General features: G+C 34.3%; 2 protein-coding genes across 3 annotated transcripts; both read right to left on the bottom strand.

Moving 5' to 3' along the window:
• Positions 1 to 955: 955 nt before the first annotated feature.
• Positions 956 to 1,812, bottom strand: LOC140962484 (uncharacterized). Of its 2 annotated transcripts, XM_073421417.1 has the most exons (3): positions 1,660 to 1,811; positions 1,493 to 1,567; positions 956 to 1,305 (listed from the first exon to the last, which is right to left on the bottom strand). In XM_073421417.1, the coding sequence occupies exon 3, from the start codon at positions 1,252 to 1,254 to the stop codon at positions 1,108 to 1,110; it is 147 nt and encodes a 48-aa protein (XP_073277518.1). In that variant the 5' UTR covers positions 1,255 to 1,305; positions 1,493 to 1,567; positions 1,660 to 1,811; the 3' UTR covers positions 956 to 1,107. The 2 variants fall into 2 exon arrangements, with proteins under 2 accessions (XP_073277518.1, XP_073277519.1); XM_073421418.1 differs by having other exon boundaries at positions 956 to 1,567; positions 1,660 to 1,812.
• Positions 1,813 to 3,342: 1,530 nt separating this feature from the next.
• LOC140963300 (uncharacterized) lies at positions 3,343 to 7,427 on the bottom strand. The gene is made up of 6 exons (XM_073422581.1): positions 7,260 to 7,427; positions 5,618 to 5,723; positions 5,067 to 5,249; positions 3,961 to 4,431; positions 3,690 to 3,773; positions 3,343 to 3,601 (listed from the first exon to the last, which is right to left on the bottom strand). Exons 2-6 carry the CDS (start codon positions 5,685 to 5,687, stop codon positions 3,540 to 3,542), a joined length of 870 nt encoding a protein of 289 aa, XP_073278682.1. The 5' UTR covers positions 5,688 to 5,723; positions 7,260 to 7,427; the 3' UTR covers positions 3,343 to 3,539.
• Between the last annotated feature and the right edge of the window lie 4,086 nt (positions 7,428 to 11,513).

Below are 11,513 nucleotides of genomic sequence, written 5' to 3' on the forward strand. Positions count from 1 at the left end.
GTACTAGAGTCACAAGAACTATAAGAGATAAACAGGGGTCCATACTAAGAGGCTTGGGGCACGTGAAGTTTTAATATTAATGCTTTTAAAAGTTTAATGTTGGAAGAATAAATTAAGGATTAAACTTGCAAGAAACTAAGGTATCAGAGAATCTTTGATTGAAATTGTCATACCGTGACAATACTGGAAACGAACTCAATCAGAAATATTTTCAAGTATTAGACTTTAAGCCTAGGCCATAGAGATTCAGGGCATCCTACCAAATGTTAAGGACCGTTCATGAGATTGTGTGAATCTCACAACAAAAATTGAGTAAAGGGCTGATTTCTAATGTCTTCAAGTTGCCTCTTACCATTGAGTGAGTGATTATATGAAACGTAGAGCAATCCAGGGTTGAAGAATGCTTCTCTTGGCATTCCCCGCTTAGAAAAATGATAAATACGGAAAGAAGTGTCGAACTAAAACTTCACCAGAGACAACTAAGTACCTATTTTCTAAAATTGTGGAAACGATGAAATATGACAACCAACTCATGCAGGAAGACAAGTACCCCAACAGACATACAGTGACCCTCAACTTTCCTCGAAATTCTATTTAAGCAGAAGAGCATAAATAAGCAACAGAAAATCAGTAAAATTGATGCTCAAATTAACATGTAGACACACTCAGCAGAAGAAAGTACAGCAAAACATGGTGATGTGGGGGTAATTTAATGGATGTGAAGATGTTACAACATGCCAAATAACCAATTGCCAGTAGACAAAGAGTGCTTCATCAGAAATAATCAGGAATCATGCATTATTATGCAGTTTTCTGTAAGCCCGCCATCAAATCTCAACGCCAAAAGGAGGAAACTCTTGCTCGTTTAATTTGAAAAGCAATCACAGCGAGATCAAAGTATCAAAAAGATAGCCTTGTCTATGACATCTAAACATTCCAAGCCATATCACACATCCAAGAAAATGTAATTGTAATCAACAATCAGTTATTTATATTCATATCATCAACAAGTACAAAACTCTATAACATTAGAACATATAATAACTACAGTAAGTTGGCTGGATCGAACCGGTTCATCTACAAATTGTTTTCCTCACCCCCTTGAAATCAACCAACATGAAAAGGCCCGACATCACCGGTCCGTAATGAGCCTGCGATTTCATCAGCAACAGTCAAGCAAGAAACCACCCAACCACTCAATGCAAGCCATATCATCCTTGCCAACCAAAGTGTCACTCTCCATGGAACTGCCATGACGTCAAAAATCAAAACTTCCCCACTCACTCCAAACCCTTGACTCCAATCCTATAATCAAAGAATCAGGCTCTAAAAAATCTTCCGATTTAACAGAAATCCACCACTCAATCGACACTCAAAACTCGTCAAATGACAGCGGCTCCACTTGTTCTCGAGAAGTCAAAACAAGGCCTTATCGAGAATTATTGAAAAATTCAACACAACAGCTTTATACTTATTTAGCAATATAAATTACCCGCAACAGCAATTCTCTAAATCTGGCGATAGCCCATTTCAAGATTTGGTCTCTCCGGCTCAAAACCTCTTCCCCCTGATCAAACGAAGCATAGTAGCAAGCGTAAGCTTTGGCCCTTTCGAAGAAAAAACAAACAGGTCCGAGAACACACAGGTTCGACGTCTCACCAAATAACTTCTGGTTTAAAATTGAGTAGTTACAGTTAAATGTGTCTCGATAATCATCAGATTATCAGGTGGATTCACCAAGAAACGGACATCGTATGAGTCGTCCTTGGGGCCAGATTATTCTCGACACATCGACTTTCTTCATTATTTAATAATTTTAATCTTTTAATGAATGATCGAAAAATAAAAAAAAAAAATTCTCAATAATTATTTTCTAAATGTTCACTATCTTTTTCAAAAACCGAATATGACTTAAACAAGTATTTGTAAAATATTTTTATAAAATTGTTTTTTTAACTTTAAAAATTTGTTTTAAGAATAAATATTTTTATTCTTACACATAATTAAGAAGATATTTCATTATAATTTTATTTTTTTAAAAAAATTATACTTGAAAGAACGAATTTTTTTAAAAAATTCTTATACATATTTTACTAATTTTTTTTTTCTAAACACATACTTTAAATTTTTTCACTTATAATACATTAAAAAAATTGTCCAAACATAACACACAATTAACAAAAATCAATTAATCGAGATACCTGTTTTTGTTACACAAAGATTGCCCCACAAAAGTACACAATTTTATTTTATGGCAAAAAATTGTGTGAGACGGTCTCACGGATCGTATTTTATGAGACAGATATCTTATTTGGATCATACATGAAAAAGTATTACTTTTTATGTTAATAGTATTCTTTTTTATTGTGAATATCGTAAAATTGATCTGTCTCACTGGAGACCTACTCTTATTTTGTTTTTGACATGTCACAAACTCGACACCTTATCCTCTGTTAGAATAGGACAGAAGGTGTGTGCCACTAGACCAAGAAACACGTAGCACAATATCCGTCGAAATAATCAAATATCAATTTATAAAATATAGTTGTTTCATTTCTATTTATATTTTTCTCCCAAACATGCTGAACTAAAAAAATTTATTTACAAACTTATATACTTACGATCTCGAGCACAATCTCCATGAAAAATTGCGTAAAATTGATTTTTAGATATGAGAAAATTTACTTGAAAATGTTAGGTTTTAAAATAACCAAGTTTTATTTTGTTATGGTAGGATCACTGTGGCTCATAATTTGTTCAATCTATTCCTTTGCTATTGAGACACTAAACAAATAGCAAGCGTAATAAAGAGAAAGGCTGATGAAAAGAGTTTCACATATTCTGCTCTGATTTCTCCTTCCCCTAAAATCCTTCATTTACCTGTTTTAGCTCGAAAGGAACCAAGGTCCTGGCACTATTTACATATATAGGTCTAGTCGAATCCATTCGCATACCGGCTCACGAAATATTCTCAAAACAAAGAGTATCTTCGTCCTCCCTTTTTGCCATAAAGCCAAAATATATTACATATTATGTGTTTTACATTCCATAACAAAATCAATGAACAAACACCAGCAAGTATTCAAGAATCTTTGTCTGCCACAAATTTACAATCTTGTGATTGTGATTCTTATACATCAAATCTTACAACTACAAACTAGATACCATTAACCAATACTGTGTTGTTACCTACCAACACCACACCAATAAATCAACTTTTCACTTCGTCATCGCAGCTGATTAAATGTTAGCTTATAGCAGAACATGTACAAGGGTATGCAGATACAGCAGAAAATTTGTGTGACTCGTAGTTCCTTCCCTATGTTGAAAACATGGAATCTCTTTAATTCAAGAATTCTATTTACGAAAATCTCAATCCTGTCAAGTGATTCTCCCTGCAACAAGACCATGGGAGGAAAAAAAGGTGTTTGTACCCAAAAGAAGAGAAGCTATACAAGTAATCGAGGGGGAGGGATGAGGCTATGACTTGAAAAACTAATTGAGTAAAGGTCTAACGACGTATCAATTAAACAGCTCGTTCATTCACTGCCAAAATCACCATAACTCAATGCCTCTGATATGGTCTCCAGCTTCTTAATATCTGTTCAACAACATAACAAAAATGTTGGCTATATTTCTTCTTCTTTTTTCCCATCAGAAACGTCTGATCTGGTGGGGGAAAGGATCACCTTGCTGGTCTTCCCTAAAACGAGGCTCCAGGAAGTTTGCATCAGTTCCAAGGAATGGCGATCTAGAATAACTCTCAAGTATATCTGAAGAAATTTGATAAAACTTGTGTCATAATATATCAAATTCCTAAAAAATTGAAGTTCCGCTGTCAAAATACACACGGTTACCATTCATCGATGTTTAGCAGACCGAGTTCTTTAATTTCATAAAATTCATAGAGTCGCGTACACGCGCGCACACACACACACACACGGAGAAAGAAGAGCTAACCAGTACAATGAGAAAAATCAGCGGCCAAGTCTGAGAAGCTGAAGTTCCGAGCTATCTGTCCCAAGAAACTAAATGAGTTCATTTCTGGGTCCAACATAGTTTCGTTCAACATAGGTGAACTGGACGCAGCACCAACAAAAGAAGGAACTGATCCTTCACCAATTGTCGCACCATGGTCAAGAAGATTGCTGTCAGCACCAAATATGCATGAAAAATTATCGGCATAGCCAGGTTCCAATTTAATCATCCCTCCATTCATTCCTTGCATCATTACAGTATCTGAGTTCTGAGCCAACAGTGAATTTGCTAGCACATCAATCCCTCCAGAATGACTCATCATATCCACAGAAACTTGCGTGCAAGGTTGCAGGGTCGTCGCACCATTAATGTAAAGATTAGGTATCACTCCCATAGCTTGGTGCATGCTTTCAGGCTTTATAGAAAATCCCGTAGGCTGTGGGGCCTGGTAAGCTACATCGATGTGTATTGGCACCATGTGACAAACAAATTTTTGTCTCAAGTCAGAATAGTTGTATAATTGCAGACACAATTCAACAATTGGTGAAAATAATCTCTCTAATGCCTCATTACACATTAAATTGTAGGAAAAGTATAAATAGCTTTATAAGAAAAAACAATGGATTCTTTAAATAATTTTTGATAGACATTTTTGCACGACAAAAACGTAGGCAAAACAGTTGTAAGCAGAGTTAATTTTGTGTAATCTGAGTGAGCAAAGTTTTCTTTTACCTGATGTAAGTGAACTAACCAAATCAATTCAGTTCAGTTAAATTGATAAATCGATCGTGATCTTTTTCATAAGTTTGGTAAATCAGTTTTTGTTTATTTTTTGCTCTGAAATAAAAGAAAAACAAACCAAACTTAGAAGGGGGTTATTATACATTTCGATTGGATTCATTCGATTCTTTTGGAAATTTTTCAATTACATGAATTCGATCCGATTAGGGGTGACATTATCAAAGTTTTTCTTCTACAACAATAAAACCCATACATAAAGTACCATTATTTAAAAAAAATAAAAATAAAATAAAAGTACACTACCATGATTTGATACAGGTAAAGGAAAAAAAAAAAAGCAAGCTTACATGGTTGAATATGACATTCATTTGTAAGAGGAATCGAAGGAGGCTCCATTGGACATGATTGGTGCATTAGATCAACCTGTCTCGCAAGCAACTGATTGAACTGTAATATCTGGTCCTTCACCATCAATCTCAGATTATATGCCTTGAAAAAGTCTTGATTTTCAGATTCAAGTTTTTGCCACACTGCAAGGTGGCCCAAATTTACTTTAAAACCACGATGGAACCCCTATGCTTATGAGTGTGACATACTGTTATGCAAAGGAAAACTCAATGTTATTTCGTAAATTTCAAACCAAATTCAACGAGATTTTGACCCTCTCACCAACATCTTTCAAGGAGATGCACAAACCACCAACACCCCCCCCCCCTCCCCCCTCCCTCCCAACATCCCCAGACATCTTTATTAGTACAAAATGCCCATATATCGAATAGAATATAATTGAAGAGTTTCTGTGTAACACAATCACGGCTTCACGCCATGTCTTCAAAATGAATGGTTATACACATATAAACAAACAAACAGAAATAACCCACCAGGGGAACAGAATTACCAAGTTCAGTGAATCCGGGCTCGATTTTTGCCTGGTGTAACAGGGTACTCGCAATTTCAGCCCGACTCATGTAAAGCTGAAGACACCTTTCTATGAGATTTTGAACCTGATAAGACAAAGCATTAGATCAGGAAAATCAATGACAAAGACATGCAAAAAAGAGGAAACTAAAGAAATGTCGTAACAAATGAATCACAATCAGAATTTCAAGAGAGAAAAATGACAATCTCATAAAATATTCACCTATACAGCTATATCCATAAAAATGGCACCCTTTTCCTTCAAAAGGATTCTTATCATAGCTCGTTATTTGCAGTTGTTGTTCACATTAATGCTGATGTTTTTAAATTAAAGCAAGAACAAATATGCAGGGAGGCCATCTCTAACCAACCATTCCATGATAAAGTAGGCTACTTACCATAATACGTAATATAACAAGAAATACAATCAAATTACACATTAGTATAGAAACTTACAAGCTGTGTGTTATGCAGCAAGACTCTTCTTATGTCTTCGTTAGACATTTTGCAAGTTCAAGAACAAGAGAATTAAATAGTACGTCAATATACCGTTCCACAACAGCTAAGCTACAAAACACCTTCCAACTTTCTTAGCATTCAAGTATGCATTTCATAAAGCCTGATTCATAGTTCATCAATACAAGATATTAGCATATTCACAAATAGTTCAACCAAACATAAAATTTAAAGAACTAGGGAAAGTAAAAGGATTAATAGCGTGTTGTTTGCGTGAAGAGGAAATAATTATTAACACATCTGATTAGCATCACACTGTATTTTGCTAACTTTAGAGTTTAGCCTAGCAATTAGCGTGTTCTAAAAAATTTTATGCGTGCATAACAATGCTTAATCTTTCTCCATTTCCTTATTTTTTTACTAATCATAAAGCCTAAAGATTCTTTGCCAAGCTCAACTTTTGAAGTAAATTTACAGTCTACTTGAAACTTTTATTATTACCCCTTATCTCAGATCAGAGTTCTTGAAAGCACTAAGGTTCCCACAAAGCATGCTGTATCAACCTCTATGCTTTGCCTTCTGATCCTTTCATCATTTTTTCTTGTACATAGAACCTTTCTTTTTCTATGAACACATACTATTATTTCACACATAAATTTTGTTTTCTTCCATAAGTTACTCTCTTGTGAAACTCATTTTCCTTCAAGAACCACTAACATTTAACATAGTTTTGCATACCTGAAGCTTTCAGACAATTTCTCTCTCAAACAATCAATACTTCCCCACATATTAATTCACACATTTTCACATAACCTATTTAACGACCAAGCAACAAGTAGTGCCACATCATAGTATCACTATACCCTCTTCCGAATAAGGGTCCGCCCTCTAAAATTCAAGTAACAGGGACACACACACAAAAAAATTTGAAAAGTAATACCATGAAAACCATCCTAAAGCTTTAACCAAGTTCATAAAAGCCCTTCAAATTCTGCGACGACAATCCACCAAAGAGAATAAATCCAGAAAAACTAAAGGCTGAAAACAAAAAAAGATCACAGCTTTAGAACATAACAATTGCACACGAAAGTGAGCAAAAGCATAAAATTACAGTCTCAAACTACAAGGAAAACACTGACACAGCTGAATTATTTAACTATTTTTACCTGAAATTTGTTGGGATTCTTCACTTCTCGCCACAGCACTTTGGCTGGGAGAAAGTGATGTGCAATTGGGTACCGCTCGAAAGGGTCCTGATTCCATGTGTTAACAATACTTTCGAAAACATTCGTCGTTACCAAATAAAAGTACAACTCGGAAGCGGCATAGTACAACACATTGTGCTTTTAAATATATTGACATTAAAAAAATTCCTCTGCGTTATCCATTAAGGAAAAGTACAAAATGTCAGATCCAATTTCTGTTTTCCAATCAAGAGTACTACTTTTAATCGCAAACATACAACCTAATTATGCAACGTGGAGTTTTTAAATAATTTTCCAGAGAAGTGGGCCCCATTGCCACACCGCAGGTTAAAAGCTTGCCGCTGGATGAAAACCGCACGGTCTGTGGTTAGTCGAAAGTCAACACATTTATGTAATTATTATATCGTTATTATTTGGTAAAATTATTTGAGTAGGTCTCTTGTGAGACGATCTCACGAATTTTTATTTGTGAGACATGTCAATCTTACCGATATTCACAATAAAAAATAATATTTTTAGCATTAAAAATAAAATTTTTTCATGGATGACCCAAATAAGATATTTGTTTCACAAAATACGACCCGTGAGACCGTCTCACACAAGTTTTTGCCAAATTATTTTGGCCACGTAAGTACGCAGCTTCTTTTTTTTCACTACCAGAAACGAGGTTTAGATGTCTCGAACTCGACACAAGGTTTTTCTTCATTATATGTTAAAAAAAATTTATTTTAGCAGGATTTTTTTTAATCAAAATTTATAATTGACGATCAACTTCAAATCTTTTAAATTGTATAGTTCAAGCATCATGTTTGAATTGCTCTACTCAACATGAATAATTATTGCATCCAACAATCTTTCTCTCAATAATTGCATTCTTTCAAATTGGAACTTAACTCATGACATTTTCTCTGATATTAATTGTAAGATCGAGTGTTTTCCTGCTTTAACAAAAGTTATAATTCGAATTAATTGTGCGACTCAAATCTTTTAAAATGTACATAACCTCAAACACCATGTTTCTATTATTTTACTCATCTCAAACAATTATCGTATTGTTTCTTTAAATTTTAGAATAGAATATATTTAAACAATCGGGTTGCTGAATAAGGCCTTTAAACCAAAGGAATGGATGGAACAGTCACTAGATCAAAACAAAATAACTAAGCATAAAACATAAAATGTAGTACAGAAAATCTTGATCGGGTAAACAAACGAGACCTAAACACCAATTTAAAAAATATGTTCTGTATGTTTTTTTAAACTCGGATTCTCTTGTGACCGTATTAACTTCTACTTAATTTACTTGAAATCAAAAGGTTAGCGGGACGATGATTATACTTCTACGAAAAGTGATTATAGTAAAAATTTAATTCTCAAATATCGCTTAGAATAATGTTTATGACAATTTATAACTTGAATATTCGAGTTTTCAATTAATAGAAAAAAAATCTATACTTTTTATTGGAATCTATTTCTCCAGTTGCTAGTTAGTGGTGTCTATAAGTTGACAAGGACTGATACGTGATATTCGAAAGGCTAGGGGGGGAGCGAAGGGAGAGCCCCAAACGCAACGTTATGTAGCCTTGCCCACCAACTTTTATATANATATTATACAAAATATCATGGCGATCCCACTTGTATTCCAAGCCAATGCAATGAGCTTAAGGCTCCTTTTAATTGCTATAGCCATTGTCTTAGTGGCCACCCTCTTCGTGTATTTCGATAAAGTTAAGGTTTCGAGTACACGATCACGGGAGAACCATAGGTTGTTGTTGGGGAATACATTTGATCATCGGAAAAGGATGTTGGGCGGTGCCGTCTGGCCGGAGAGCATCAGAGATGGGCGCTATGATGGGTTATCTGGTGCGATAATCGTCTTGTGGCTGGTGGCCGGTTGATTCCGATGAAGCCTCGTCGGAGACGTGGGCGATTGTTGTATATTTCGTATGTTCAATCATTTCTAAATATTTGCTTTTCTTTGATATTTAATTTCAGAATTTTTGAAATATAAATGGTGCGAATTTTCTATAATATTAATTTAATAAGTTAATTGAACTAGCAACAGTTTTTATTATTTTTTTATCAATTTTGTAAAATGGCTTTTCAATTAGGTAACGATAAAAAAAATATCGTGAAATTTGCTTTTTTTATCATGTATTTTGATTTTTTGTGATTTTGATATGTTATACTTTTCAGATTTGGTCTTATCAAAATTTTTTTTGACAATTTTAATATTTTTTAGATGGACGTAACGCTAACGTATGTCACGTCTCATTAAAAAAAACTGTAAATAATCATAATATACATGACTAAATCCGAAATTCAGGAACATATATAACAGCAATCGCAAAGAAGCAAACATACATGATCTTATATACATTTTCCCAAAAAATTATTCATAGATGCATTTATCGAAGGACAACAACGAATGGGTGTTCGTATTCAAATGAAGATATATTAAATTTGATGTATAAATTGTTAAAAATTATTGTAAAATTTGGCACTCTTAAATTTAAAAAAGAAAAGTAAATATATTTAAAATAAATTTATATTTCATTGTAACTGATTTGGCTGATTAATGGAATCCTACATAGATTAGTGATCCCTACCATGATAAAGAAGTTTTATAAGTATTTAATGTTGCTTTAAAGACGAGAGAAATTACGCTTCTTTTTCACAAGAGTCGTGAGATTAACTAGGTGCGGTGCCAACTATTTTAAAATTTTAGATGTTAACGATATCTACATAAGTCGATGATTTATAGTTCATACGTTAAGATTCCGAATTTAAAATGAAATTTCGTATTCGATAATTGTGGAGACCCGGGCTATAACTCAATTATCTTTGGGATTAAGTGGATATTTGCTAGAAAATGTGGGTCAAAATTTTACTTTTAATATCAAAAACAATTGTATATAACTCACACACAAATGATAACTCTATTTTATTTCAACCGAAGTAAATACATGTCTTCATTCATTACAGTTATACAAACTAGCGTTTTAAAAACAAACAATTACAGATCAACATGCAGAACCACTAGTTCATCGTCTATGCCCGTAATCACCACGCTATCTCGATCTCTCATCTTTGTCTCGACCCTGATCCTGTCCCACCTGTTGTTATGCACACATACAGACACAACAACAGCCGGATACTCCGGTGAGAACAAATCTCAGTATAAAACATGTATACATGCATGTCATGCAATTAAATACAAAATCATAACACATGAATCAGTAATTATGACACATTGGTGAATACAGATAAAACTCTTCGACTCTTATTCTTTGACTCGACTCATATCTAAGTTTAGGGATCCCGGTGTGAATAAGACGTAACAAGTCTCCCACCTACTCTCCCAATCGTGGTGGCGGTACGTCTTATTCCTAGACTTCGGTCATGTCTGTATCGAATATCTACAATCGGAGTCGATATTCTCCTATGCTTCGATACCACCGAACATTTAGAAAGTTTGGCAAATCTGCCAATGACTCTCCTATCTCAATGCGTGTAAATAAATCAAGATAAAGCACAAGCATAGCAAGATATAGAAATCTAGTATGTGATTTTGGGAAACTCGAATCAAATCTAACTCGAGTTGTATCTTCCCGAATCAACATGAATTATACCTTTCTTTCTGTCAATATGACTCTGTCGAAGTCTCGAACTCAAGGCCTGTCAATACTCAATCTGGGAATGACAATATCGAGGAGTACAATATCAATACACCAATCAATTCAATACTGGATATAATCAGAACTAAATCAAATTCTGTTTCAACAGCATAACTGCACAATCTCAATATACCCAACAATACAAATATCAACAGATAGCAATCTCAACTCATAATCCGTAACAATACAAATATGATATCAATTCTCACTCAATTCCTCCCGAAAATCATAACAATTTCAGAAACAATCTGTTCTTCAATCCGGTTTCAATTATACGATGTCTAACATGTCAAGAACCTCATATATGAATCATATCCGATTCTGACTATACCATAATTTTCAGATCATATCAAAACTTAAGAAAACTTACGTCCATATGAAGCCTGTGTCGATAGGAACACAGTAGTGAAGTCGGATTCAAAATCGGACGGACGGATCTTCCGCAAACTTCAAATTTCTAAAAAAAAAGGCGTAAGGATTTTCTTTACCAATATCTCGACTTTTGCTGGTTCTGAGGGAAGGAACGAAGAAGTTATAT

This window comes from Primulina huaijiensis, chromosome 17 (assembly GCF_012295235.1).
Source record: "Primulina huaijiensis isolate GDHJ02 chromosome 17, ASM1229523v2, whole genome shotgun sequence".
Classification (NCBI taxonomy): Eukaryota; Viridiplantae; Streptophyta; class Magnoliopsida; order Lamiales; family Gesneriaceae; genus Primulina; species Primulina huaijiensis.

Bases quoted from the DNA above. Each gene is read 5' to 3' on its own strand.
- LOC140962484 (XM_073421418.1), bottom strand. From the start codon at position 1,254: ATGGCAGTTCCATGGAGAGTGACACTTTGGTTGGCAAGGATGATATGG.
- LOC140963300 (XM_073422581.1), bottom strand. From the start codon at position 5,687: ATGAGTCGGGCTGAAATTGCGAGTACCCTGTTACACCAGGCAAAAATC. The intron at 4,432-5,066 runs GTAAGCTTGCTT...ACATCGATGTAG, and splicing joins TGAATGTCATATTCAACCAT to CTTACCAGGCCCCACAGCCT. The intron at 3,774-3,960 runs GTTAGCTCTTCT...AAATTTCTTCAG, and splicing joins TGATTTTTCTCATTGTACTG to ATATACTTGAGAGTTATTCT.